At 33.9% G+C, this 24,125-nt stretch overlaps 2 protein-coding genes across 4 annotated transcripts in view; one reads left to right on the top strand and one right to left on the bottom strand.

Annotated features, from left to right (window-relative positions):
• Positions 1 to 17,387, top strand: part of LOC140449680 (uncharacterized) — a 37,947-nt gene extending 20,560 nt beyond the window's left edge. Inside the window, exons 10-13 of one of the 3 annotated variants that reach the window (XM_072542957.1) lie at positions 786 to 920; positions 1,396 to 1,561; positions 3,663 to 3,768; positions 16,045 to 17,387. In XM_072542957.1, coding sequence (XP_072399058.1) covers positions 786 to 920; positions 1,396 to 1,561; positions 3,663 to 3,768; positions 16,045 to 16,101 — 464 coding nt within the window. In that variant the 3' untranslated portion in view covers positions 16,102 to 17,387. Of the gene's footprint in view, positions 1 to 785; positions 921 to 1,395; positions 1,562 to 3,662; positions 4,015 to 16,044 lie in introns of those variants that run through there. The other 2 variants (XM_072542958.1, XM_072542956.1) reach the window with 2 other exon arrangements.
• LOC140449681 (uncharacterized) lies at positions 17,196 to 22,896 on the bottom strand. Its single transcript, XM_072542959.1, has 2 exons — positions 19,524 to 22,896; positions 17,196 to 19,481 (listed from the first exon to the last, which is right to left on the bottom strand). Exon 2 carries the CDS (start codon positions 18,534 to 18,536, stop codon positions 17,196 to 17,198), a length of 1,341 nt encoding a protein of 446 aa, XP_072399060.1. The 5' UTR covers positions 18,537 to 19,481; positions 19,524 to 22,896.
• Positions 22,897 to 24,125: the final 1,229 nt, after the last annotated feature.

Genomic DNA, 24,125 nt, shown 5'->3' with positions numbered 1-24,125 from the left:
TTTTGGTATTATAATTTAAATATGATTTCTGGCATATGACCTTCATGGCTGACTCTGACGTCTAATCTGGAGGTCCAATTTTCGATCACTTTTTCCAATATTTGTCGCCGTATATCGACAATATTGCGGCGAATGTTGTCAGTCACTGCTCATATGCAAAACTTCCGGTCATAACTTTTTAACCGAAATTGATAAAAAAGTATAAATTTATTCTGATCTTCAAGGCGCATTGCTTGTGCTATTTCGGCGACTTAAAAACAGTACTTCCGGTTGTATCTGTGGAACCGGAAATCCGAGGTCAAATTTCTCACCTTTAATACCCTTTTGGGTTATAAGCTCTCGGTTAGAAACTTAAAATCTAATATAGGCAACCAATTTTACACACCGGTATAACTGTAAAACCGCTGGAAAGTTTAAAAGAAATGTTTGTAAGGGTGGTCATCTCAGCATACCAACAGTCGTCAAAGGGTTAAGCATCTAGCGCCCATATGTATTTGAAACATTATTTGAATTTTAAATCGATATAAAATGGGCGGAGTTAACTTTACTTCCATCGCGATGTTGCCATTTCTTAAAACATGTAGTAGCTCTCCTTCCTGCATTTTCAATTCTTTTTTAAACCTTATTATAATGTGTTGGTTAATTTAGATTAATATTATTTCCATTTTTATGAGTTGTTGAATTTCGATAAACAATTTTTCCATTTTCAATAATCTTATTATTTTAACAAATACTTTTTCTACTAAGTTGTATTATTTATATTTTCTTTTATTTTATTATTTTAGATTATAGCTCTTTTTCCATAGAACACCTAGAAAAAATAGCGGAATGCTACAAAACAATATTTCCGCCCAATTCTCTGCAGCTTTTAGATATATACAATATTTTATACGAAAAGCATCTCCTGTGGGGAGGTAATGGTAATATTTTTTTTAATTTATACATAGTCATAGAAATTTGTCTTTGTCAAGTTTTTATTGCTATAATGTAATGTTACAGACTCGACAATTTAAATGATACTATAACAAACAATTTGTTTGTTATAGTACCATGAACAATATATATATATATATATATATATATATATATATATATATATATATATATATATATATATATATATATATATATATATATATATATATATATAATACATATATTATATGAATGTCGAACATTAAACAACTGTTAATAGTTTGAAATAAGAACTGATTTGAATTTTCTGAATCAGCTCCATCTTAATAAACTTGCTATAAAAAGACATAAAATTAAAAAAAAAAAAAAAACTATGAAACATGCGTGTTATCTAGTTGGGTATTAATCAAATCGAAGTAAACACCCATCAATCCAATTCAATGACCCATATAATGGAATTTATACGATATGTATTTTTAGAACATCCAATGGAGAGACTTAAATATGGACTGTTGATATTTGAAATATTAGAAAACATATTTTCCCGACTATACCCTCCCCTTTTAGCTGGTAAACTTTTATTTTTGGTCAATGTATTTGAGACAGAAGCAATAACACAAAATAGGGATTTTCCACCGGATGAATTGTAAGTATTACGTTTTTTAATGTTTTCCAGTAGATTTTAGACTCAAGTATATAGTTTGTAGTTGATCATATAAAAGTCATAATAATAATAATAACATCTTACCGGGGGCTGCCAGGCATTTGCTGCAACTGAATATAAGGAACGGCATGACTCAGTAGGGAAGATCCTCCATCAAGAGATAGCTTTTAAACTGGGACTTCTACAAACAAACTATCTCCCATATTATCAATACGTTCCTGAGAGTATGCTTGAGAATGACAACTGCAAGCTATACTGGGATCGCACTGTGCTCACAGACCAAACTGTAGCACATAATAGACCAGATCTCGTGCTAGTTAATAAACTAACAAGACAAACAACACTAATCGATGTGGCGATACCTAACAACAATAATCTGCGTGTTAAGTATAACGAAAAGATCGCCAAGTACAGAGATCTGGAAATACAAATAAGGAGACAATGGAGAATGGAAAGTCGATACCTATTATTCTTTCTACCACTGGAGTCATCCCGAAGAACCTCCTAGAAAACATAAAAAAGCTGGGTCTAAATGAACATCTATATAAGACCATGCAGACGTCCAGATGCGTGCGAAAATATTTGGGAGATACACCGACGTACCAAGTTACCTAGGACTCGAGAACATGGAAAGAGTCCCACCAGAGTTCAATCCTTTTGATACCGTAGGTATCTGGGATGAGCGAATGTTCCCCTTATAGGGAGTGTGAGCCGTATGGCTAAATCTGGATAATAATAATAGCGTTTATTGTCCAACAGAATCCATTTATAGGACAAAATACAATACTAAAGTTAAATGAAATATTAATAATTCGTAGGTACTAACTAAATAACACATTTAACACATTTTTCGAGTATTTTACCTTAACATCAAGAAACTACTCAATCACCTAGGTAGATCTCAGCCATCCTAGTAAGCTGCTTTAAACTGCAGTGAAATATATCGCAGTAAGCACTTAAGGAATTATAATAGTTGCACATGAGAAATAGAGGAGAATTTAACGTAGGATTAGTTCTAGCTTGTGTATTTCTGAACATAATCGAATTTCTCACTGGATAAGATGGAACATTAAAATTTATTTGTCGAAGAATATCAGGGCCGTCAATGAGATTGTGTAGTAGCTTGTACAGGAATATTAGGGAGGCATTAATTCGTCTAGATTCTAATGATACTACGTCCAAATCGCTACACAACTCACTATTGCTGATGCCCCTCTTGGGATATATGCCGTTAATTTTGAAAGACAAAATTAACGGCATAATTAATTAAATTACTGATGTAATTGGTCCCATGTTGATTTTTTCTAAAGTAAAATAATTTTCCACTTTCAACACAATTCGACGCTCACTCGGAGATAAAAACTTATATTTAGGTGTTCTATCGTTTTCTTGTACGTTATCCATTGTCACTATTGAAAACCGGCGATCGTTGAATACTAATAGCGAGATTTTTCGGAGCTCTCTGAATATATACACGAGGGGGCGGGGCCTCGGTGGCAGGGCGCGTCTGTCATTGGCCGATGAGTCAGGTCAATGGAGAGCCTCGACTCCGCAGACTGTTTACTATTTTTACAAATATAACAACTAAAATTATCCAGTTATGCGACCGCAAGGAATGGATGCACTCCTCGAGACAATTTTATTTGAAATAAAATTATAAAAGTTTTTTCAATAAATTATCACAAAGCATTAAATTTGCGTTTTTTCACGATTTATAAAAAAATTGTTTTGGTAGCGCTGATTTATCCTCAAGTACTACAGCCGACCAGTAGGAGGTTCGGTACCACAAAGCATGTAGAAAAGGGAAAGCATAACAGAGTGGCTGTAACTAGAGTCATAAATTATTTTTCGGGCGTTAATCCGAAATACGACAGGGTAAAACGACTTCACTATATATACGTTCAGTTCTTTTGCCGTATAATTTTATTACTCCGTTTGACATAAAACTTTTTTGAGGTTATTCTTTTTTTTAACTGAATAGTGAGACAAATATTTGCGAACAGTAAATCATCTGTGCTGTCATCGCCGAATTATAATGAATACCGTTTATATTATTTTATAATAACATGTTTGTTTGTTTTAGCGAACTTCTGAAAAAATACGTAAGAGAAGTATTCCAAATCAAGACGGACCTTCTATTTTATTTGCCTTCAGATAAAATATCGTACTATGTTACTCTACAGAGCAAGGTAGTCGATTTTATTCATTCGATTAACATTCCAAATAGATCCTTTGGAAGATATATCTAGTACAATGTTATTTTAAAACTTTTTATTTGCGGCAACTCAGTTTTATTCGGTTATTTATGGGAATATTCCACATAATTAGAAATGTTACAAACTTTTAATATTTGATATTTCGTATTTATCAAAAAATCTAAGGAATTCTATGCTGGTTTAATCTTAACTGCTTCGATTATACTTACAAATTGGACGTTTTGATATTTTTTAATTGTTGACATAGTGCTGGCATTATTGTTGACATGTGCTCCTGTTACTTAAGGACACACAAATCAATTTTAATATCAAAGTTAAAGCAATTAATGATTTTTGGCTTGTCCTGACTTGCAGGTAGTAGTTATATCTATACTGAGTAGCGGAAAGGAGTGATTTTGGTTGTATGTTACATCAGAAAAAGTCACAGTCCTAGCAGTCACATCTAAAGGCATTTTCCATGATTATGAACACTTTTCAAAGTCAGTGACATTAATGAAACAGCTGTGAATATTTAGAAACAAACAACAGCAACGGAAAACAAAAATAAGAAAAAATGGAGTAGAGTACGGTGGTGTAGTTTGGAAAACTTTTCTCAGTGACTATTTATATTTTGACTAAAAAAAATTATAAAAATCGTCTTTTTTCTAAGATATTAGTGATATCTTAACAAAATATTTTTAATGAAACAAATAGAAAATGGTATTTACATTTTCTTGCTTTTGTTGACGCGTTTTTTTATGAGAAAAATACGCTATGCGTATTTTTAAGTAAATGCCTTTTGGAAATTCCGGCGCTGTAGGTGTGGGTACTGCTAAAAAATTTGGGGGATGGTACGGTGCCCATTTGGGCGGTTTCAGAGATGGTCGAAAGCTTGTTTAAGACTAGGAACTAAGTGGGAGGCCCTCGGTGATCAGTAACGATTTGTTCGTTACATCATTTGTCTGGGAACAAGTTGATCATCCTTCATACAGCTTCATAATGTCCGTGACTATCATGTGTTTTTACAACTCAAGAAACTGAGATTCTGAGCTTCAGTTGCTATATCTGAGAGGTCAGCGCCACGATAACGACGATAGTCTCAAAACAATAGCTTTTTATTCGATATTCTTCTTCTCAGAGTGCCATATCCCTACGGAAGTCGGCGACTACCATGCTTATAATATTTTTATACTGATCTCGGTCTTGCGCTACATGTAGCAATTGGTCCGCTGTCAAACTTGTCCACTGCCGCAAATTCCTCAACCAAGAGAGTTTCTTCCGTCCTATCCATTTCTTTCCTTCGATTTTACCGTTGAGAATTAGCCGAAGGAACTCATATCTTGGTCCTCTGATTATATGTCCAAGATATTCTAGTTTACGCCTCTTAATAATATTTAATAGAGTTCGTTGATGTCCCATTCTTCGAAGAACTTCTTCGTTTCTAGTTCTGCTAGTCCATGGAATTTTTAGTATCCTTCGATACAACCACATCTCAAACGCCTCGATTTTATTCATGATATCGGCGTTTAAAGTCCAAGTTTCACATCCATACAAAAGTACAGACCACACGTAACATCTTGTAAACTTTTCACGGATTTCCAAATTTAATGAGTTATTGGATAATAGAGGCTTGAATTTTTGAAATGAGTTTCTTGCCTGTTCAATTCTACATCGAATTTCGAAGGATGGGTCTAGATTTTGGGTAATCCAACATCCAAGGTATTTGAATCTCTGAACTCTCTGCAGCGGTTGTTGGTTTAATATCAGTTGGGTTGCGCCGATATCCACTTTACTGGTCACCATGTATTTAGTTTTATCGATATTTATCGACAGTCCCCAATTTGTGCATTCCATGTCAACTCTATTGATTAGCTCCTGCAGATCGTCGATGTTTTCAGCTAGAATCACAGTATCGTCGGCATACCGTATATTGTTAATTATTTCTCCTCTTATGATAATTCCTTTTTGATCTTTTAAAGCTTCCCTAAATAGATTCTCAGAATACACGTTAAAGAGGGTGGGAGATAGCCTTGTCTTACGCCTCGTTTAATACTGATTGGCTTTGATTCTCTGTTGTTGGTATTAATAATGGCTGTTTGGTTCCAGTAAAGTTTGGCAATAAGATGTCTTTCTCATCTAGTTGGATGCTCTGCAAGGCGGTAATTAGTCTGGTATGCTGAACGCGATCAAATGCCTTTTCAAAATCAATGAAGCACAGATATACGGGTTTTCTTACCTCCCAACATCGTTGAAGGAGTGTTTGCATAGAAAATAGTGCTTCTCTAGTTCCAAGGCATCTCCGGAACCCGAACTGCTCTTGACTAATTATTTCTTCTCACTTGTTGTTAATTCGGTTTAGAAGAATATGCAACAGTATTTTAACGGCATGGCTCATTAAACTAATGAGTCTACAATCGCTACATTTCTTAACGTTTGGTTTCTTAGGTAGAGGAATAAAGATCGATTTTAGCCAGTCCGATGGAATTTCACTAGTATCATATATTTGATTGAAAAGTACAGTGAGTTCTTTTATATTGTCATTTGAGAGTAATTTTAGCCATTCGCTGTATATTTGATCTGGTCCACTGGCTTTGTTGTTTTTGGCTTGGTGTATGGCTTTTTCCACTTTAGCGTTTAAGATTGATGGTCCTGTATTTGCACTTAAGTTAGGTAGTGATCCTCGATCATCCTTAAATAATGCTTTAATGTAGTTTTCCCATTCCTCTATTACTTCGTCTTCTAGGGATAGTGCATGACCTTCATTATTCGTTAATGTTATGGGTGTATTTCTTTTGTGTACTGTAACTTCTTTTATTTTCTTATGTGTGTTAAATTCGTCATGTTTTCGTTGCAATTCTTCTAATTCCTCACATTTTGCTCGCATCCATAACTCTTTGGCTTCCCTGATTTTTCTTCGAATCAGATTATGCTTTCGTTTATACTCCGAGTTATTTCTATTTTTAAGCTGTCTTCTTTCGTCCGTCATTTCGATTATTTCATCTTTCATCCACGCTTGCTTTTTATAATGAGTGACAGTTTCACTTTGCGTTGCTGTATCGATGATACCATTCTTTATGTTATCCCATCTTTCTTCGACTGTTGGTACATTGTATACTTGTGTGATGTTGTCTCGAATTTTTTCATGCATTGTCTGTTCAAAGTGATGTTTAAATTCTTCTTCTTTTAGTTTTTGTCTATCGTATTTCTTTGTAATGGAAGGCTTTTTGATTGTCTTTAATTTTAGGTTTTTTTTTTTAATTTTTAATTTTTTAATTTTTATTCGATATACAACCGGCTTAATATTGGTGGCAATTATATGGCAAAGTTGGAAAAAGCGTGGTCTTTAATGTAAAAATAAAATTGTTGCAAAAAATTTATTAAATTGGTTTTTTTTGTGTCAAAGGGGAGAGGGCATAAATGCAAGAACTCATTTTTTAAATGTGCCTAAACGTGGGATAGCTTGGAATAAGTATTTTCAATTTAAAAATACAAAGTATAAAATATTTTTGTTGTAAATATACTCAGTGACATTAGAAGTGTTACTCCCAGAAGGAATAATTTCCTGAACTTAATTTTTTGGCCACATGGTAGATTTACATCAAGAATGAAACGATAACGTTGTCAAGAATTTTTATTAACAAGCAATCAAAAAAATAATAATGTGTTTGGCCACCCCATAGCTGGATACACTCCTGTATACGTCTAGGCATTAACAAAATGAGATATCTCCTTTCACGGCAAAACATTAACGCCAGCTTCTTGGAGAAAGTTTGACGAGCAATATGGAGGCGCGCGTTGTCTTGCTGAAAAAGAACGTCTCAACGGCCGTCGAGTTAAGGCAGTAAAGTGGTTTGTAAAATCTCATTAACATAACGCGCAGCTGTGATATTACCTCGAATAAACGCAAGTGGTGATCGGCTACCATAGGCAATAGCCCCCCAAACCATTACTGTCTGTCCTGTGTACATGCCTCTCAACAGCAAACTCGATATCTCGTAGCTGTCCACGGCGACGTCTTACCATCCTACGACCATCATGCATTCATAAACAAAATCGTGATTCATCGCTGAATGATACATTACGCCATTCTGCCACCCAATGCTGCCGTTCTCTGCACCAATTCAAACGTTGACGACATTGGGCCGCAATCAAAGAAAGCACTAGTCGTGGGCGGAATGAAACCAGTCCAAAGGCTCGAATGCGACGGTATAGTGTACGCATACTAACAGGTCTACCTACTACTCCAAACCATTGGTCAGCAATTTGACGCGGAGTAGCAAAACGGTCTCGCAGAGACAGTAATCTAAAGCACCTATCTTGACGCTCTGTGGTACGCCTCGGTTGACAAGTTGGTCTTCTTCGGATTCCTCTCCCGTCGTTTGTCTACACAAGACAGACACGCATAACCCTTATTGCCGTACAATTAACACGACGGCCAATTTCGCGATACGACAAACCCATACCTCTATACGCAATAATTCCACCCCTGTCAAAATCGCTAACATGGTGGTAATTTTGGTCTCTTCAAACTCGAGGCATTTTTTTACACTGAATACAATTAGACTGACGAATAATAAAAATTTCTATACGAACCGGTTTTTACAAATCGGTCTCTTCACCAAAAATTTAAAGATAAAACTTTATTTTCACAAAAAGTAGAAAAGATAAAACATTGATATTGTTATAGCATGTTTTAAATATAGTCATTCTGTTGCCAAAAAATTAAGTTAAGTTCAAGAAATTATTCCTTCTGGGTGCAACACTTCTAATGTCACTGAGTATATATTTAAATGTAAAAAAATATCCAAAAATATTAAAACAAAAAGAGAAATCAAACGATTTCTACCTAGCGAAACCGAATTCAATACCGTCATTATGCCAAAAATGTTAGTTGGCTCAAAACGTTTTTGATCCACTCAGATCATCATCAGTCAGTTCTGATAAGTAAATAAGTCTACTTAATTTAAAGCAAAGGGTTAAAATTTAGAGGGTAAATAAAAAACATGTAATTGCTTCTTCTGTGGCAAAATGGTATGTGACCAGTACGACAGAAAGAAGCCAACTGGTACCTTAATCCAGGAAAATACTCCAGGAAAGTACTCTGTGATCATCATTGTGCCAGTTTTCTGAATTAAGGTGCCAGTTTGCTTTCATATTCAGTATTTGATTTTGGGTTAAGGTTTTCTTAAGTGTTTTTTAGGCGGGGCCTGACACTTGCTAAGCGGGTAATGTATTATATCATAATTATTGTCAACTGACACTACTAGTGGTTCCACTACGGTATGTTCCTAATTGAAATTACCGTGTTAAATATTGGACTCAAATATCATGTCACTTGTTGATTTTTTGAAAGTGGGAAATTTTGTATATGGCTTTTAAAACTAATTGACTTTTTTCTCGACTTTTCTTTCTGTGCTTACTTTTAAAGTGTTAATTGTGTTTACGACATACAATACGGATTGTAACAATTCTTTAATTCAATTTCTTTTTTGAAACAATTTGGTCATATGTTACCAAAAGTTAAATTTAAATAATTTATCAAAGGTTTTCTAAACCTAATATCAGTGATGTAAGTTTTGTTTGTTGTTCTTGTTCTTCTTGTTCTATATGTATATATACACTTCTCCAAGAAATTAACGCATCACTTCAATAAATCAATTTTATTTGTAAACAGACAAAGAATAAAAAATAAAACTTCACCAGATTTATTCTACATTTTATTAGTAATTATAACAATTTGTCAAATCATCAGGAAATGTTGAAGTACAGGAGAAAATAAAAATAAAACGGAAAATTCTAAAAAAATAATGATAAGAAAAGTAAACTAAAATATGAAAAGTCTTAATAACGAGTGTTTTCACCTCTACTACGTATAACAGCCTCACATCGTTGGCCCATACTTAAAATTAATTGCCATATTTCATTTTGGTCTTCTTCTTTAAGTGCCGTCTCCCGATGCCGGAGGTTGGCTATCATCATCACTATCTTTACTCTATCTACTGCTGCTCTGAAGAGTCCTATAGAACTGCATTTAAACCAGTTCCTTAAATTCTTCAACCATGACACTGTCCTTCTTCCTATACTCCTTCCTCCTCTTATCTTTCCCTGTATTATCAGTCTTATTACGTGTCCCAGTGTCTTCTATGTCCATGCTATTCTAAGCATCCTCCTGTAACACCACATTTCAAAGGACTGTAACTTATTTATGTGTTCTTCCTTTAATGTCCAGCTTTCAAGCCCATATTGCAGTATCGAAAACACGTAGCATCTCAGTGTTCTTACTCTCAGTTCTAATCTAAGGTCTTTGTTGCATAGAATTGTTTTCATTTTTACAAACGCATTTCTTGCTATTTCTATTCTTGCTCTTATTTCGGTTATTTGATCATTATTGTCTGAAATCCAGGTTCCTAAGTATTTGTATTTATCAACCCTTTCTATCGGAACATTTCCCAAATGTATGTTTGTTGGTATATTTGTTTTCTTTGTTATTATCATGTATTTGGTCTTTTTTATATTCATTTTTAGTCCATATTTTTCACAGAAACTGTTTTTTTTTGTTTATCAGTAATTGGAGTTGTTCAGCAGAGCTTGCCATAGTCTAGTTCTCTCCAAATCTGGATCAGCCTCTCTCCCACTTCCTCTAAGTTGTTTGGTTGGATCGGTGCCGCTCTTAATCACCTACCAAGAATATGCCAGAGATTTTCAATCGGATTTAAATCCGGACTATGTGCTGGCCATTCCATAGTGTTAATTTCTACCTCTTGAGGTCTGACATTATGTTGCATTAGTAAGAAATTTTCACCGATATATAACAGTTCCATTTTGTATGACCACTAGGTCCGTACGTGCGGTCAAAGGAATACCACCTCACACCATAACAGATCCTCCACCAAAAAATGTGGTGTGTGAGATGTTACACTAAGCATATCGTTCGTTCGGTCGTCGCAACACGTCTGTCGTTATTGTAAATAGCACTCGTTCACATTTAGCCTCTAACCAATTAACGTGTTCTCTGGCAAAATGTAGTCTCCCCCTTCGATACTCTGCAGTTAATAGAGGACCTCGGGCGGCAATCCTAGGTGTTAAGTTGTATTCCCTAAGTCGCTGGCGAACAGTTTCAGTACTAATTTGTATAGCACGCACGTCTCGAAGCTGAATTTGTAGACTTCGATGTGTTACAAAACGTTGTCGAAGAGCAGAAATTCTTAAAAACCGATCTTGAATAGGGGTAGTTACCCGGTTTCGTCCTTGCCCTGGTTTGCGAGTATGATCCCCTGTTTCGAAGAATTTCTCTAACACCCGTGAGACGGATGTGTTTGACACATTAAACCGACGACCAATTCTTCGGTAACTCCAACCTTCTTCCGACAGTATCACTGCTTGGGCACATTCATCTCGGGTTACATTACGTGATTGACGCTCCATAATAAACACAATTAACAATAATGAACAATTAAACAGTAGCCGAATAAAATTCTGAACACCTGGAAATTAGTATATTTATAGAATTAGTACATTTTTTGCTTCTTTTTATTTTGTTGCAAAAAAACTATAGCGATAAAACACAGTCAATCAATATAGAGTGTACGAATAGCATATACAATGGGCTTACAATATATAACATTACAATGGAAATTTTTATTAACGCTAATAAAAATTTTAATTTCAAAGTGGTGCGTTAATTTCTTGGTGAAGTGTATATATGTATATGTAAAGAAACATATGCTACGAGCAAAGCCCGAAATTGGACAATCCTAGCATTGTAAAGAAATTATTGTCCACTTCTAGCATTGAATTCGCAAACTGTACCAAGTCGGAAATTATCAAAATTAAAAATGATTATCGAAGCGCTCATCGCGAATCGATGCATCGATTCGAATCGATTATTATTGACAATCGACACACCAAAAATCGAACATTTCCTGTTAATTCTTTGATATTTCTATATTTTCTATTTATATTCGCTTCGTGCGTGACTGACGCGACACCTACCGCCTTCATCTGACAGTTTTGGACCTCCCAACTTGAGGTTAAACATATGTTAAATACTTACGAAATTGACAATTATTAAAAATTAGTTTTTTAAGTATATTCTTTCAGTTATTGTACAAAATAAACGTATTATTAAAAACTGGGTTTCTAAAAATTGATCATAATTTATCTTTTCAACCTCAAACAGAAAAGAAAGGGAAAATCTAGTACTGGCAAATCAAGTTTTTCATGTGGAAGAGCATGTAATTAAAAACAATAATAGTAACAGTTATGATATAAAAGTTTAATCATCAGGTAAGCTGCAGTTAGCTTGAAGCCTTATGAAATATCATTTAAGATAAATTATTTAAATTTTTCCTATTTCAATTGCATAAAAATGTGTTATTTACTTTTTCATATTAATAGCACGAATCCATCTTTTTCTTTTCTCTAATTTATATGTAATCTTTGGAAACCTATAAAAACTACACTCACTATTTTTGCTATTATTAGCACAATTAAACACGCAACATGTATTTGCACCCATTTTTGATAAAATTTATGCGTAAAAAGATTTTGTCATATTTCGCCGCTACGCACGCTGGCATCGTTTCAAGGAACCATCGAATCGACAATGTGATAAAATGCTGTGTCAAACTAAAATATAAATAATAAGAAGATATTGTTCTACAGTAGAGTTATAATATTAGTGAAACATTTCAAAGCTTCAAGAGATAGATACATTACTATAATACAGGGAAGACGTTTGTGAAACATTTCAGATTTTCAAGAGATGTGTATGATGTGAATTTAAAATTATTTAATTCTACAATCCAGAAGTCAGAGGCCCTAATTAGTGATGGATTTATAACCTCATTGATATTTGTTTGTCTTTCATAACAAATGGATATTACGAATAATCGTAAAAATCGATATGAATCGATATCTGTCATATTCTCCCAAAATTTGACGCGTGACTTCTTATTGAAATTCGAACATTGTACAGCAATTCTTTTTTACAAAATCCGACGACTATGCATATTTCGGAGATTGTACAGTAAAGGGGTACAATGCTAGAAGTGGATAAGATTTTCCGTACAATGCTAGGATTGTCCAAGTTCGGACATTGCTTTGTAACATATATATAAAATGAGGATAATGATCAGTTTATTATTATTTTTTTATACAGAAGAAGAAACAGCAGAAATTTTTCATAAGAAATATTTTATTTCGTCACTTTTATTCTGAATTAGTCAGTTTATTATTTAGTTCTGCAGTTATAGTGGATATTAGTTCGTCGGGCTAGTACTTATTTGTTCCATATGCCAAATTCTCATTTTGAGATATTTACATTTAAATATTTTGGTAATATTTACTCGTTTATTTTAAAACTCAGGAAAATGATGTTAATTCTAAATAGAATATTTAAAATGGTGTGTTGGATTATGCCTTCAAATTTTTACTGACTCTTTTTAAATTTGAAAAAAAAAATAAAAACCTTTGCTTATGGAACAAAAAGTAAAATTAGTACAGGAATTTGCACATTTGTTCCATATGTAATGAAGTACAAAACTGAATTATTTTATAACGTTTTAAGTAAAATATTTTAGTTTGCGTTTCTATATATCTTATATGTATCATTTCTACAGTTAGATCACAGTTTATTACATTATTTCTAATCTTATTTTACTGCAACTTTAAAAAAATACAAGGGTACATCAAAAAGAAAACTCCTTTTTGCTTTTAAAATTTATTAATAATTAAAACATGTGTATGTGAAACAAACAGTAAATAAAAGTTAAATATTCTTCGTAGGTACCTACTCATAACGTAATTGAAACAAATAATTGCAGTTGGAAGAAATAAAATCATTTATTTAGTGAAGAAAATATTGTTCTGTACAATATTTTGTCAAACTCAGGCATGTAGGCAAACATAGACACGATATACTTTATTTTTTTAGCGTCGACTGTAGGTTTTTCGGTAATAACCTTTACCATGGAAAAGTTAATAATAATATTATGATCGTTTTTGCCCTGTTTTTTAGCAGAGCCGCGTGTATTATGTTTATTAATTCTAATAAAAGTAACATTGTCATTTTTATTAAACTCACATTTAAAACTAATATGCAAGGGGTCATCTTTTTTATAGTTAATTTGTTAAACTTTAGTAAAAGGCAGATCTTTAAAATTTAGAGTTTGGCTTACTGTTTGAAAATTTAAAAAATCTTCTTTTTTTAGGTTCAGCACCTTGAGAGGTGCTTTACCGGGGGGTATATTTACGAGGTGTCTTAAGAGTGAAACAGGGCTGTATATTGTCCTATGTTTTAAATACTTTTCTATTTTACTGTGAACAGAGTCGATTTCTTGAATTAAACTATGTCCGGGCTGTGAAAATTTTTGTTCAACTGTATTAATGCGATTATTGATATGTAAGAAATACTTTATAGCTAAGACCATGTGTGAATTGCGGTTTTGGTGTCACAAGAATCCGACCATAATATAATCTTATTTACATTAGGATTTGTTTCTGAAATTGTGTTTAATAGTTTTATAAGAGCACTGGCAATGTGATTACCATTACGGCCTGAAATGGCTTTATCCAATAGATCACAGTAAGTAATTTTACCTGTGGAGCAGTGAACAGTTAAATTATATACTGAAAACTTTTTTTTATAAAAAAAAATTGACACTTCAACTTTTGGTAGAGCAAAAACATTTTGCATATCAAAGCATAAAACAGCAGTAGACTGGTCAAATTTGTAGGCGTTTCTATCAAAGTCTCTTTCTATTTTTCCTTCGATTTTTTTTTATGTGAAAATCATATTGTTTTTTATTTTCTTTAGTTTTATTTTCAATTACTTTGTATTTCTCGCAGATATCACATCTATCCATTTTTGGTAGAAAAAAACCAAATTATATTCTCTTGTAAAAATTTCTCTATACTTATGTGATTTAACAGAAAAATTACTGAAGTCACTTTCTAGGTATAGTCGATACATTTTTTCAATAGAGAGACACGGATCTAAATACAATCTAACACGATCTGATCGACAGTAATGAATCTCTATATGGGGGAATGCCTCAATATGTTTTCGTACCCCATCTACAGCTTCCAATGGTAAGACTTTCTTTACGTATTCTCCTTTCAAAGGAGTCCGAGCAATCCCTGAGTTATCCTTATAGTGTTTTTTAAAGAAATAATAAATTCTCTGTTTACTAATGTTTAAAGTAGTTAAAAAAAATTCCCTACATACTCTAATTTGCTTATTTAAAACCTCAAGGTAATATTGAAACGAATTTTGTTTCTGGCAGTCCGAAATATTTTCTGTTTTCACATACCTTCGTTTTGGTGAATTTTTTTACAAATTTTAAATAAAATGCTTATTTTTGGCTATCACTTAGTTGCCAAAAGTTTTTAAATATAACTTCCTATCCATTGATAGGTACAAGTTTTCAAACACTTGGATTGACATTGCCTTGGTGTATGGTCAACTTCTTTTTCGTGCTTATATTGAAGCACATGTTCTCGCTGAACTTTTTTCACATTTCTAGTCCAGTTCTCAGGATTTATCTATCGCTTTCTTGTTTTTTTAGAAGTCTTCTTGTTGTTTGCTTGGACATCTGGATTTTCCATGTTATTTTCTGCTGAGCTTTCTTCTCTACATTTTTCGGCACATTCTGATACCAGTTTTGTAGAACTCTCTGTATTTTGTCTGTTTCCATCAAAAGAAGTTGAACTTGAATCACTGTTATACTTTTATTTTATGTTATCCGTTTTATACTTTTATTTATCACATCCAGTCGCCACCATACAAGAAGTAAGACACGTTAACCTCAACTCACTGCATATAACACTGGCATGGCACAAACAAGCACCGAGGCATCAAATGCGCGTGTTAAATACTGGCTTCCTATTGGCCTTTGCATATGGAACACTTAAGCACTGAAATAACCCATAAAATAATCATATGGCACAAAGTTACAAAGGTATTACAGAACAGTCTTGGCTGTTAGAGTTATCAGGGCCAAATTACATACATTATTATGTTGGCAATGTTTCATTACAACTTCTAACCCGAAAAAGTAGAAAATGTGGTATGGAACAAATAAGCACTAACCCGACGAGTTGTAAACAATATTTTAATAAACTGTACGCCTCAGGATTGGCCACTTGACTGATTTAGTACTCTCATTCAATACCAAATAAAGTTAGTAGGTATACATGTTTAACAGACCTTGTGTGCGTAATTTTTTTTGGCTTTACTGAAAGTTTTGGAAACGGTCTTATGTGTTTTAGGTTAAGAAAGATTTTGATTGGGTAATAGAAATAATGAAATATGAACACTATCAATGATATCTTCACAGGAAGCTAAAATAGCGTTACTTACGATGACCTTTGGGAAACGTTCATATTCTAAATCAAATATCAATCTATCCATTTTAGAATTGAAGGAAACGCTAGAGGGTTATTCTTGATGCCAGATTCCAATAAAATCTGAATCTATGATGACCAGAGAATTAATCGGCCAAATTCTGCATTTACGGAAAACATTTGTAAACTGTATTTATGTCCTTTCAATTGTAAGGTATTTTTATTTCAAGAGTATTGTCTCTTTCAATTTGTAAGTTGAAGGTACGCTGAAATTTATCTCATATTTACTTCTAGCGCTTCTACTATACGGTATCCTCGATTATGAAATACCATTTTCTCTCTCCAATTTTGTGTATAGTTATACTTGTTCGGACCATTCTGTATCTAAACATTTAAGATCATAACACTCTGACGTATCCTTTTTTGACCTGCTTTCATGTCTTTTTCAAGTCCATTTTCTGTTTAAACTTTTGGAAAAAAGGTATTCATACATAATTTCTTCCTTCGGCAGTAGTTTAATACAGTTTCACCTCTTAGGTTAGGTTCAGTATGATTGGGCGCTTAACCACTCGACTTAAGAGGTCTATTGTAGCTAGTTTCACCTCTTAAGAGGTTTTCCTATTACCAGTCCAAGTATTCTCGTCCGTTTAATTGACTATTTTTGAATTAAAAATCTTCCATTACTACGACGTACATACCACATCAATCTTGAATTTATTATGTGTTTGTATAGTTGCTCTATAGTTTATTTTTATGAACGAGAGAGTAATTAGCATAATTTTAACTGGTACCTCCGACCACTCCATGGGCGTGCTCAAGATTAATTGAAAAATTACTTTGAATAATTGTAAAAAATAAATGAATTATTTCAGTGTTATAAAGTGTTATGTGTATGTAAACAAAAGTTTTATCACACACTATATTAGAACTGACTGGCTTACATTAAAAAGGGTTTTAAAAAATTCACATTTTTTTTAATTTTTAAAAATTACAAAAGAGAAAAAGAGTTTTTAAAACCGTCTAAGGTATGTTAAATAGATGAATAAAAATATTAATATAAAACTTACAGCTACTTGTTACAAATCCAAATCAGATTCAGAAGATGAACTTTCAGAACCAAGATTTATAATAACTGGCTCGATCATTTTATCAGTAATATTGTCCAGCTTCCACATTTTTTTCTCTTCTTTAATAGTGTGATTTACTGCCTTTTCCCAGTTTTCAGGTTTTACATTATTTACGGCCTCCAAAAACAACTGTTTAACATCATGAATTTTAAAAGTGGTATTTTTTCTTGAAACTTCACTCTTTATCTGTGCCCATACCAGTTCAATCGGGTTTAATTCACAATGATATGGTGGGGATCTAAGTACTGTCATTCCACGATTTTTGGCAATTTCATCAATTTCGTATTTTTTAAATTTTTCTTTATGAAGGGCACACAACGAATAAAGTTCCTTTCTTATAGATCCGGGATGGTACGTAATATTTTTTGAACTCAGCCAATTCTGCAAGTCTTTTTTTAACCACTTGGTTGTGGGCAGTCCTTCTATAAGTCTGGAGTGATAACTTGCATTATCCATTACTATTACACAGTTCTTAGGAAGAAGATCTATCATTTGTTCGAACCATTCTTGAAAGACATCAGCGTTCATGTCTTCATGGTAGTCACCGGTACGAGTTGATTCAAAAGTTAATAAACCACCTTCAACAAAACCGTCTGAACTGCCAATGTGTACTATTATCAGCCTGCGTCCCATTCCTGATGGTGGGTTTAAACCAGTAGATAAGTTATTTACAAAAGTGTGCCTTTGACTTGTAACAGTTTCATCCTGCCAAAATTTATTTGGTGTATGACCCTCGTTGATCCATGTTTCATCAAGATAAAATATTTTTCTTTTTTGGTTTCTCATTTCCTTTATGGTTCTTAGAAAATGTCTTCTCCATATGACAATATCGCTTCTTTCTAATAAAATAGACTTTCTGGGATTCTTTTTCCAGCGGAAGCCTATTTCTTTTAAAAGTTTCCATAACGTACTTCGACTCATTTCTGGGTAATCCTTATCATCTCGAACTGAGACAAGAACTTTATCAAATGTTGGAAATTCTTGTCTAAAGAAGAATTCATGCACTTTCCGTCGAAGTCCTTTTTTAAAATGATATTCTATTTGAAATTTTGGTTTCCCTGGAGCATTACGTGGCATTTGAAAACTACCACATTTCTCTTCTTTAATAACTCTGTAAATCGTAGATTTCCCAACACCAAGTGTACTGCTAACTAACTCAACGGTCTCATCAACACTTTCACATAAACGTTTGTCTGTAAATGATTTAAAACAATTAAATATTAATGTTTTTTCATTAACTGTTAAAGGACCAATTTTTCGGCGTGTACACGGCACTTCCAAATTTTCCATAACACTAGTATACACAATAAACTGCACCTTGCAACTGAAGTACCTACTTTTAGTGAACTGTTAAGAATTTTGAATACGCCACTTGGACCTTCCTACAAAATGGAAAAACCCACTATCACATTTTCTGTGGAATAAGTTTAGAAGGTAATTATCTAGTCAATTACTGTCGTAGATTCCTGGAATTAAAGAATTAAATGTTTGATTGTTGAAACCCTTACTTCGTGGAATGCACTCATTTCAGATAAAATAAAACGTTTTATTTTATCTAAAGAATTAAACTTTATTTTGCAAATAGGTAGGTACTTATTAAACTTTTATTGGTTATATATAACCAATAAAATAAACATCTTACATTTCTTGCAAATTCATTAGTACCTGTTAACCTCCATCACTCCGACACTGACAACCTTATTTAGGGATTAGTAACGCTCACAACTATTGTATTATATTCTGCTCCAACCTTTATACCTGGTGGTCATAGTCAATTTAAAATTGTTTTCCTATATACTTCAGTAAACTTGTTGACAAATATCTGTTTTTCATTGAGTCACCCGTATCAACAGTTTAGGGATTTGCATAGATAATTTATTGTTTTATTACTCTCTCATACATAAAAATACACTATAGTTTCATCATCATACATGCAGGTAGGAGCATAAGCTTCAATTATTTGTAAGCTATATCTGTCGTTGAGCATTATAACGATCTAATAACAATATCTGATATTTTATATCTATCTGATACTTTTGTTATTCGGTGTTTTAGGACTTTGCATTAACGCGACACTGCTAATGATCGTTAATTTCGATATAGGTTATTTATTTCACTCCAGCCTACTAAAATGATACCGAGTCCATTCCTTGCAATGTGCTCACGCCAGATTGGAATTACCCACGTGAATGACAAAGATGAGACTCTTGTGTTTTGCTAGCTTAGAATTCTTACCTTCAACTTATAAATTCTTACCTTCAACTTATAAATTCTTACCTTCAACTTATAAATTCTTGTGGCTCCACTCTACCGAACTACAATTGGGCCGCTCAAAAGATATAGGTATCACGTGAACTATCCACTTAACAATTGAGGAGCCAGGGGGAATAACAAAGCCAGGGAGTCCACAAACACAGTTTTCATGTAAATCGAAATTTAATGTTTCAAATTAAAACAAATTGTTTTAACTCAACCGTATAAATCGGTAAATTTTTTCAGTGGTACGTTGACATGTTTACATAGGAAAAATCAAGAGAAGACAAAAAAATATTTTATTTGCGAAACATTGAACATGAACATTCTTCCCCAGTACCTTCAAGCTTCTGCGTCACAAAATGTTTCTTCTTCCGAACTTTTCTCCTGTTCAGTACCTTGAAAATCAGTGTAGAACTTTCTAGAGTTTACGTTTTCCAAATATTTGGTCAAGTGGCGAAGATCTTGTAACTTAGCAGCTTTGACCTGAAGTGGGCCGTCCTACAAAGCTTCGGGATGATTGTGGCTAGTAACTTCCGGAGTTGTGATGCTTTCCCTAAATTTCTTTTCGGGTTTCGTTTAACTTTGCATTAAAACAGCGAGTTTGCAAATAACCCAGAATAGGTATTCTTGTGAAAGATAAATTGAGGGGTATTTTTCCAACATTCGAATCCGTCTCGTAGGCATTGGGCATTGCTTGGGATACTTGTTGGAGAAATGCTTAGTCCAATTCAGAAATTTGATATCTTTCCCACAATCCACCACTTAAAACGGTTTCGGTTTCACTCTGCTGCTTCATCCGGAGTTTTTGTATAAGCTTTGTCGTTAATTAAACTCATGTCCCGGCCGCACTATGTCCCCTTAAGGGGAAAATTACTTTCACAAACTCAAAATGTGCTTCTGTCTGAACTAGATAATGAAGGAACCGAAAAACTGTGTAATGTTTATTTTGCCCTCCACAAGAGTCGCAAAATAATAAATTTTGAACCTGAGATGACAGTACGTTATACCCAAAGTGATGAATCATCGAACACACATCGCCATCCCCCTTTTTTGCTGCCGATTCGTCATAAATATAGAAAACAGAGGTAGAATCGACCAATACATGTACATTAAAGCTTGCAAAATGAAGTTGCCGTTTATAGTAGAAATTGTTTGATGTCACATTAGGAGTTGGAAATTTTTTTTGAAGTCTATGGTTATGGCTTTGGTATCGATTGCTTTTGACGACAATTTTTGATATTTTCTTTTCGCAGAATAAAATTTTTCACTTCTCGCAATATGAAGTTGTTTCTCGTTGTTTTTTTTTTTCTTGTAATTTCTCCAAGATTTGGGATTTATATTCATCGCTGCTGGCATCTAATTTCTGCGAAAGAGCAGATATTTCCGCGTTTATAATATCACAGTAGCTACAGGTGTTTTTCCTAGAAAAACCGAATGCAATATTAAACTTTGTTTCAAAATTTCGCTAAACTTGTCATACGATAATTTATTATCGGGATTATCGGGACATAGTATGTAACTTAGTTATGTTGAGTTTTTCAGGGAGATAAGTTTTCTTACTTTTTTCCAGGAGTAATGCGATTTCTTCCTTTCAAGGAACCAATAAATTTTTTCACTTTAACGATAGTATCTTCAGAAATGTTGTGGGACCTATTTCCGTGTTTTAATCTAACGTCTAATGGTACAGTGCCGGTTGAGGCCAGTGATTCTTGAATTCTTTGCACTCGGAAAGCAGAAATTCCATGAATGGATAAGAATGCTTTGAAATATACTTGCATATCACGAAAGTCCCCATCAGGACCACTCCTAATACGATAAGAATAAAAAGCAAGATTAGGTGTCCCTATACCCACTCGAATTTGTCGACGCATAACTGGAAGAAAGGTTATCAGACCACCTAAATACCGATTCTGCTCGTCGTAGTAATAAAGTTCATTGAATTGAGTCAAAATGCGTCGCCTTTCGGCTTCATTGACGTTCCCAAAACAACGAAAACAGTGGCACTTGCAATCTGGCCCTACCTCATGAGTGGTGGCTCTCAGAAGTTTCATAACGTCACGATCATGGCCTGTTTTTCTTCTTTTTTTAGTAGCAGACCCCACATCTACATCACTATAATCGCTACTACTTTCCATTTTAAGCAGTATGTACTCACTACTTTACTATTGTTCAAACAGAATCAACTGACAAACTAGAACACACGAACGAAGTCTCTAAACTAAGAAAGAGAATCACAGAAATGTTGCACCCGACTTGTTGAGACAGACCTTCGGACCCTGATGGTTATTCCCTCGCAGCGCGCGCACTAGGGTTCTTCCCAGTGTACACTGTTTCATTTAACATTTTGTAATAAAAGGACTGTAAATGTTTTTCTCTTTTACTCCGTACCATCCGAAAGTAATATGTATTCATCTCTAGGAAACTTCGTCTTCTCAATTTCGACCAAAAGTGGACTATGATTATTTTTCCCCTGACTCCTCAATTAACAGTCACCTCGAAAAGCCTGAAACGCAGGTGGACGATTATCTCTGCTAGTGAGCTATCCAAATATTTTTTTCGTACCCTTTGTTTTGCGATCCGATAAACATGAAAATTTCTTTTTTATTTAATAAAAAAGTTCCTGTGCCCAGAAATTTATACCGAATCATTGGTTCAAGATAACCAATCAGGTGATTGGTTATCTTTCATCAAGTTTTAAGTAGTTTATCCCTGGTCTAGAACAAAACAAAACTTAGCTCAAGTTGTCTCTTAGTTTTAAAACTTTTAGGAACCTATTATACGAGCGCTGTTGTCGTCGCGTGGTTGCTGCGGAAAACGGCTCCAAATTTTCGCTTAATAAGTTATACGTGACTGTACTTGCGTCGCGTGGGGATAACTGTGTCCGCATTGACAGCGCTACGTATAACTTGATGCGCGTTATTAACGAGACCGGCTGCGCTAGCAATGTTTGCCGTCGGCATAACGAGGACTCTCCGACGGCAATGTCATTCGTATGCGCAACTTCTTGGTTGCGCCGACGCTGAAGCGGCGCTACTAATGCGGCGACATTAGCGCTTGTATAACGGGATCCTTAGATTATAAATTCTTATATTTTTGTCTTGAGTTAAAGTTTTCATTTTTCTTTTTATGCGAAATTATTCCCATAAGAAATTCTACAACAGTATACTTTATTTTATGTTTATTTTTGTACAAATTGACTATTTTCTGGATTTGATTTATAAGTCTGAATAAAATGTATAATTGATTTTAATCTAGAAAGTATTTTTTAATGTGTATTTATGATCTCTTTGTTGATTGTAATATTTTGAACCTACGTCTATTTTTGTACGTGTTTTTAAAAGACTTAAGTAGTCAAGTATGTACATTTTGTATTGTTTGTAAATAAATGGTTATACTTTTACTGAGTTATTGCATTGATTTTTACCCAAAAGTACATTAATCAATATTGATTTGAAATTATCCTTCTCGTAATATAGTTGAAGGATTTCTCGTTCACCAGAAATAGTACTTACTATGAGTAAAAATGTAAAGAGATAAAAGATCTTCAGAACAAATACGACGTATTTAACCTACATATAAAGGTTAAAGAAATGGCAGGGCTGCAAAAAAGAAACCACAACACAACTCTTAGATAAAAATGGAAATTCTATGATAACGACTGACGAAAAGCTAAAACGATGGAAATAATATATAGAAGAGCTCTTCGACGACGAAAGAGGAAACCTACAAGACATATCGTTCGAGGACAGAGAAACAAGTATAGAAATTTTAAAGGAAGAAATATTGTATGCACTAAAGAACACCAGAAACGGAAACAGCCCTTAAAAAGCCCTCTTAAAATAATAGAAAATGAGTATATGGGTGTCCTCTTAAAGCTCTTTAATGAAATTTATCAGTCGAGTGACATACCCAACGAATGGTTGACCTCAACATTTATTTGTCTCCCAAAAAAGAAAAATGCTAGAGAATGCACCGACCACCGCACCATAAGCCTGATGTCTCACACACTTAAAATGTTTTTAAAGATCATCCATAAACGCATTTACCAAATACTTGATATGGACATTGAAGAAGCCCAATTTGGATTCCGTAGAGGCGTAGGTACCCGTGAAGCTCTCTTTGCATTCAACGTACTAATCCAGAGATGCTTGGATGTGAACCAAGATATGTACGTCTATTTCATAGATTACAACAAGGCTTTCGATAAAGTCTGCCACAAAGAGCTAATGGACGTCCTCAAATCGAAACAATTAAAATACAATGACCTTCGAATTATAACAAATCTATATTATAAACAGCAGGCACACATACGCGTTAATAAACACACATCAGTAGAGTTCGAAATTAAAAGAGGAGTGCGACAAGGTTGTGTATTGTCAGCACTATTCAATTCATACTTTGAAGAAATTATGATAAGAGCTCTTGAGGGAGAAACAGGAGGAATAAAGGTCAATGGCACACCCATTAACAACATTAGATATGCGGACGATACTATCATAATAGCAGACAATCTCTAAAACTAAACTAAGAAGAAGACCAAGAAAACTAAATTTATGAGGATATCAAAAACCCAAAATAATGATGAAAGTCTGACAATTCAGGTAAAACTTTAGAACAAGTTGA

This window comes from Diabrotica undecimpunctata, chromosome 9 (assembly GCF_040954645.1).
Source record: "Diabrotica undecimpunctata isolate CICGRU chromosome 9, icDiaUnde3, whole genome shotgun sequence".
Taxonomy (NCBI): Eukaryota; Metazoa; Arthropoda; class Insecta; order Coleoptera; family Chrysomelidae; genus Diabrotica; species Diabrotica undecimpunctata.
The sequence above is the reverse complement of the archived record's forward strand: the minus strand, read 5'-3'. Positions and strand labels throughout refer to the sequence as shown.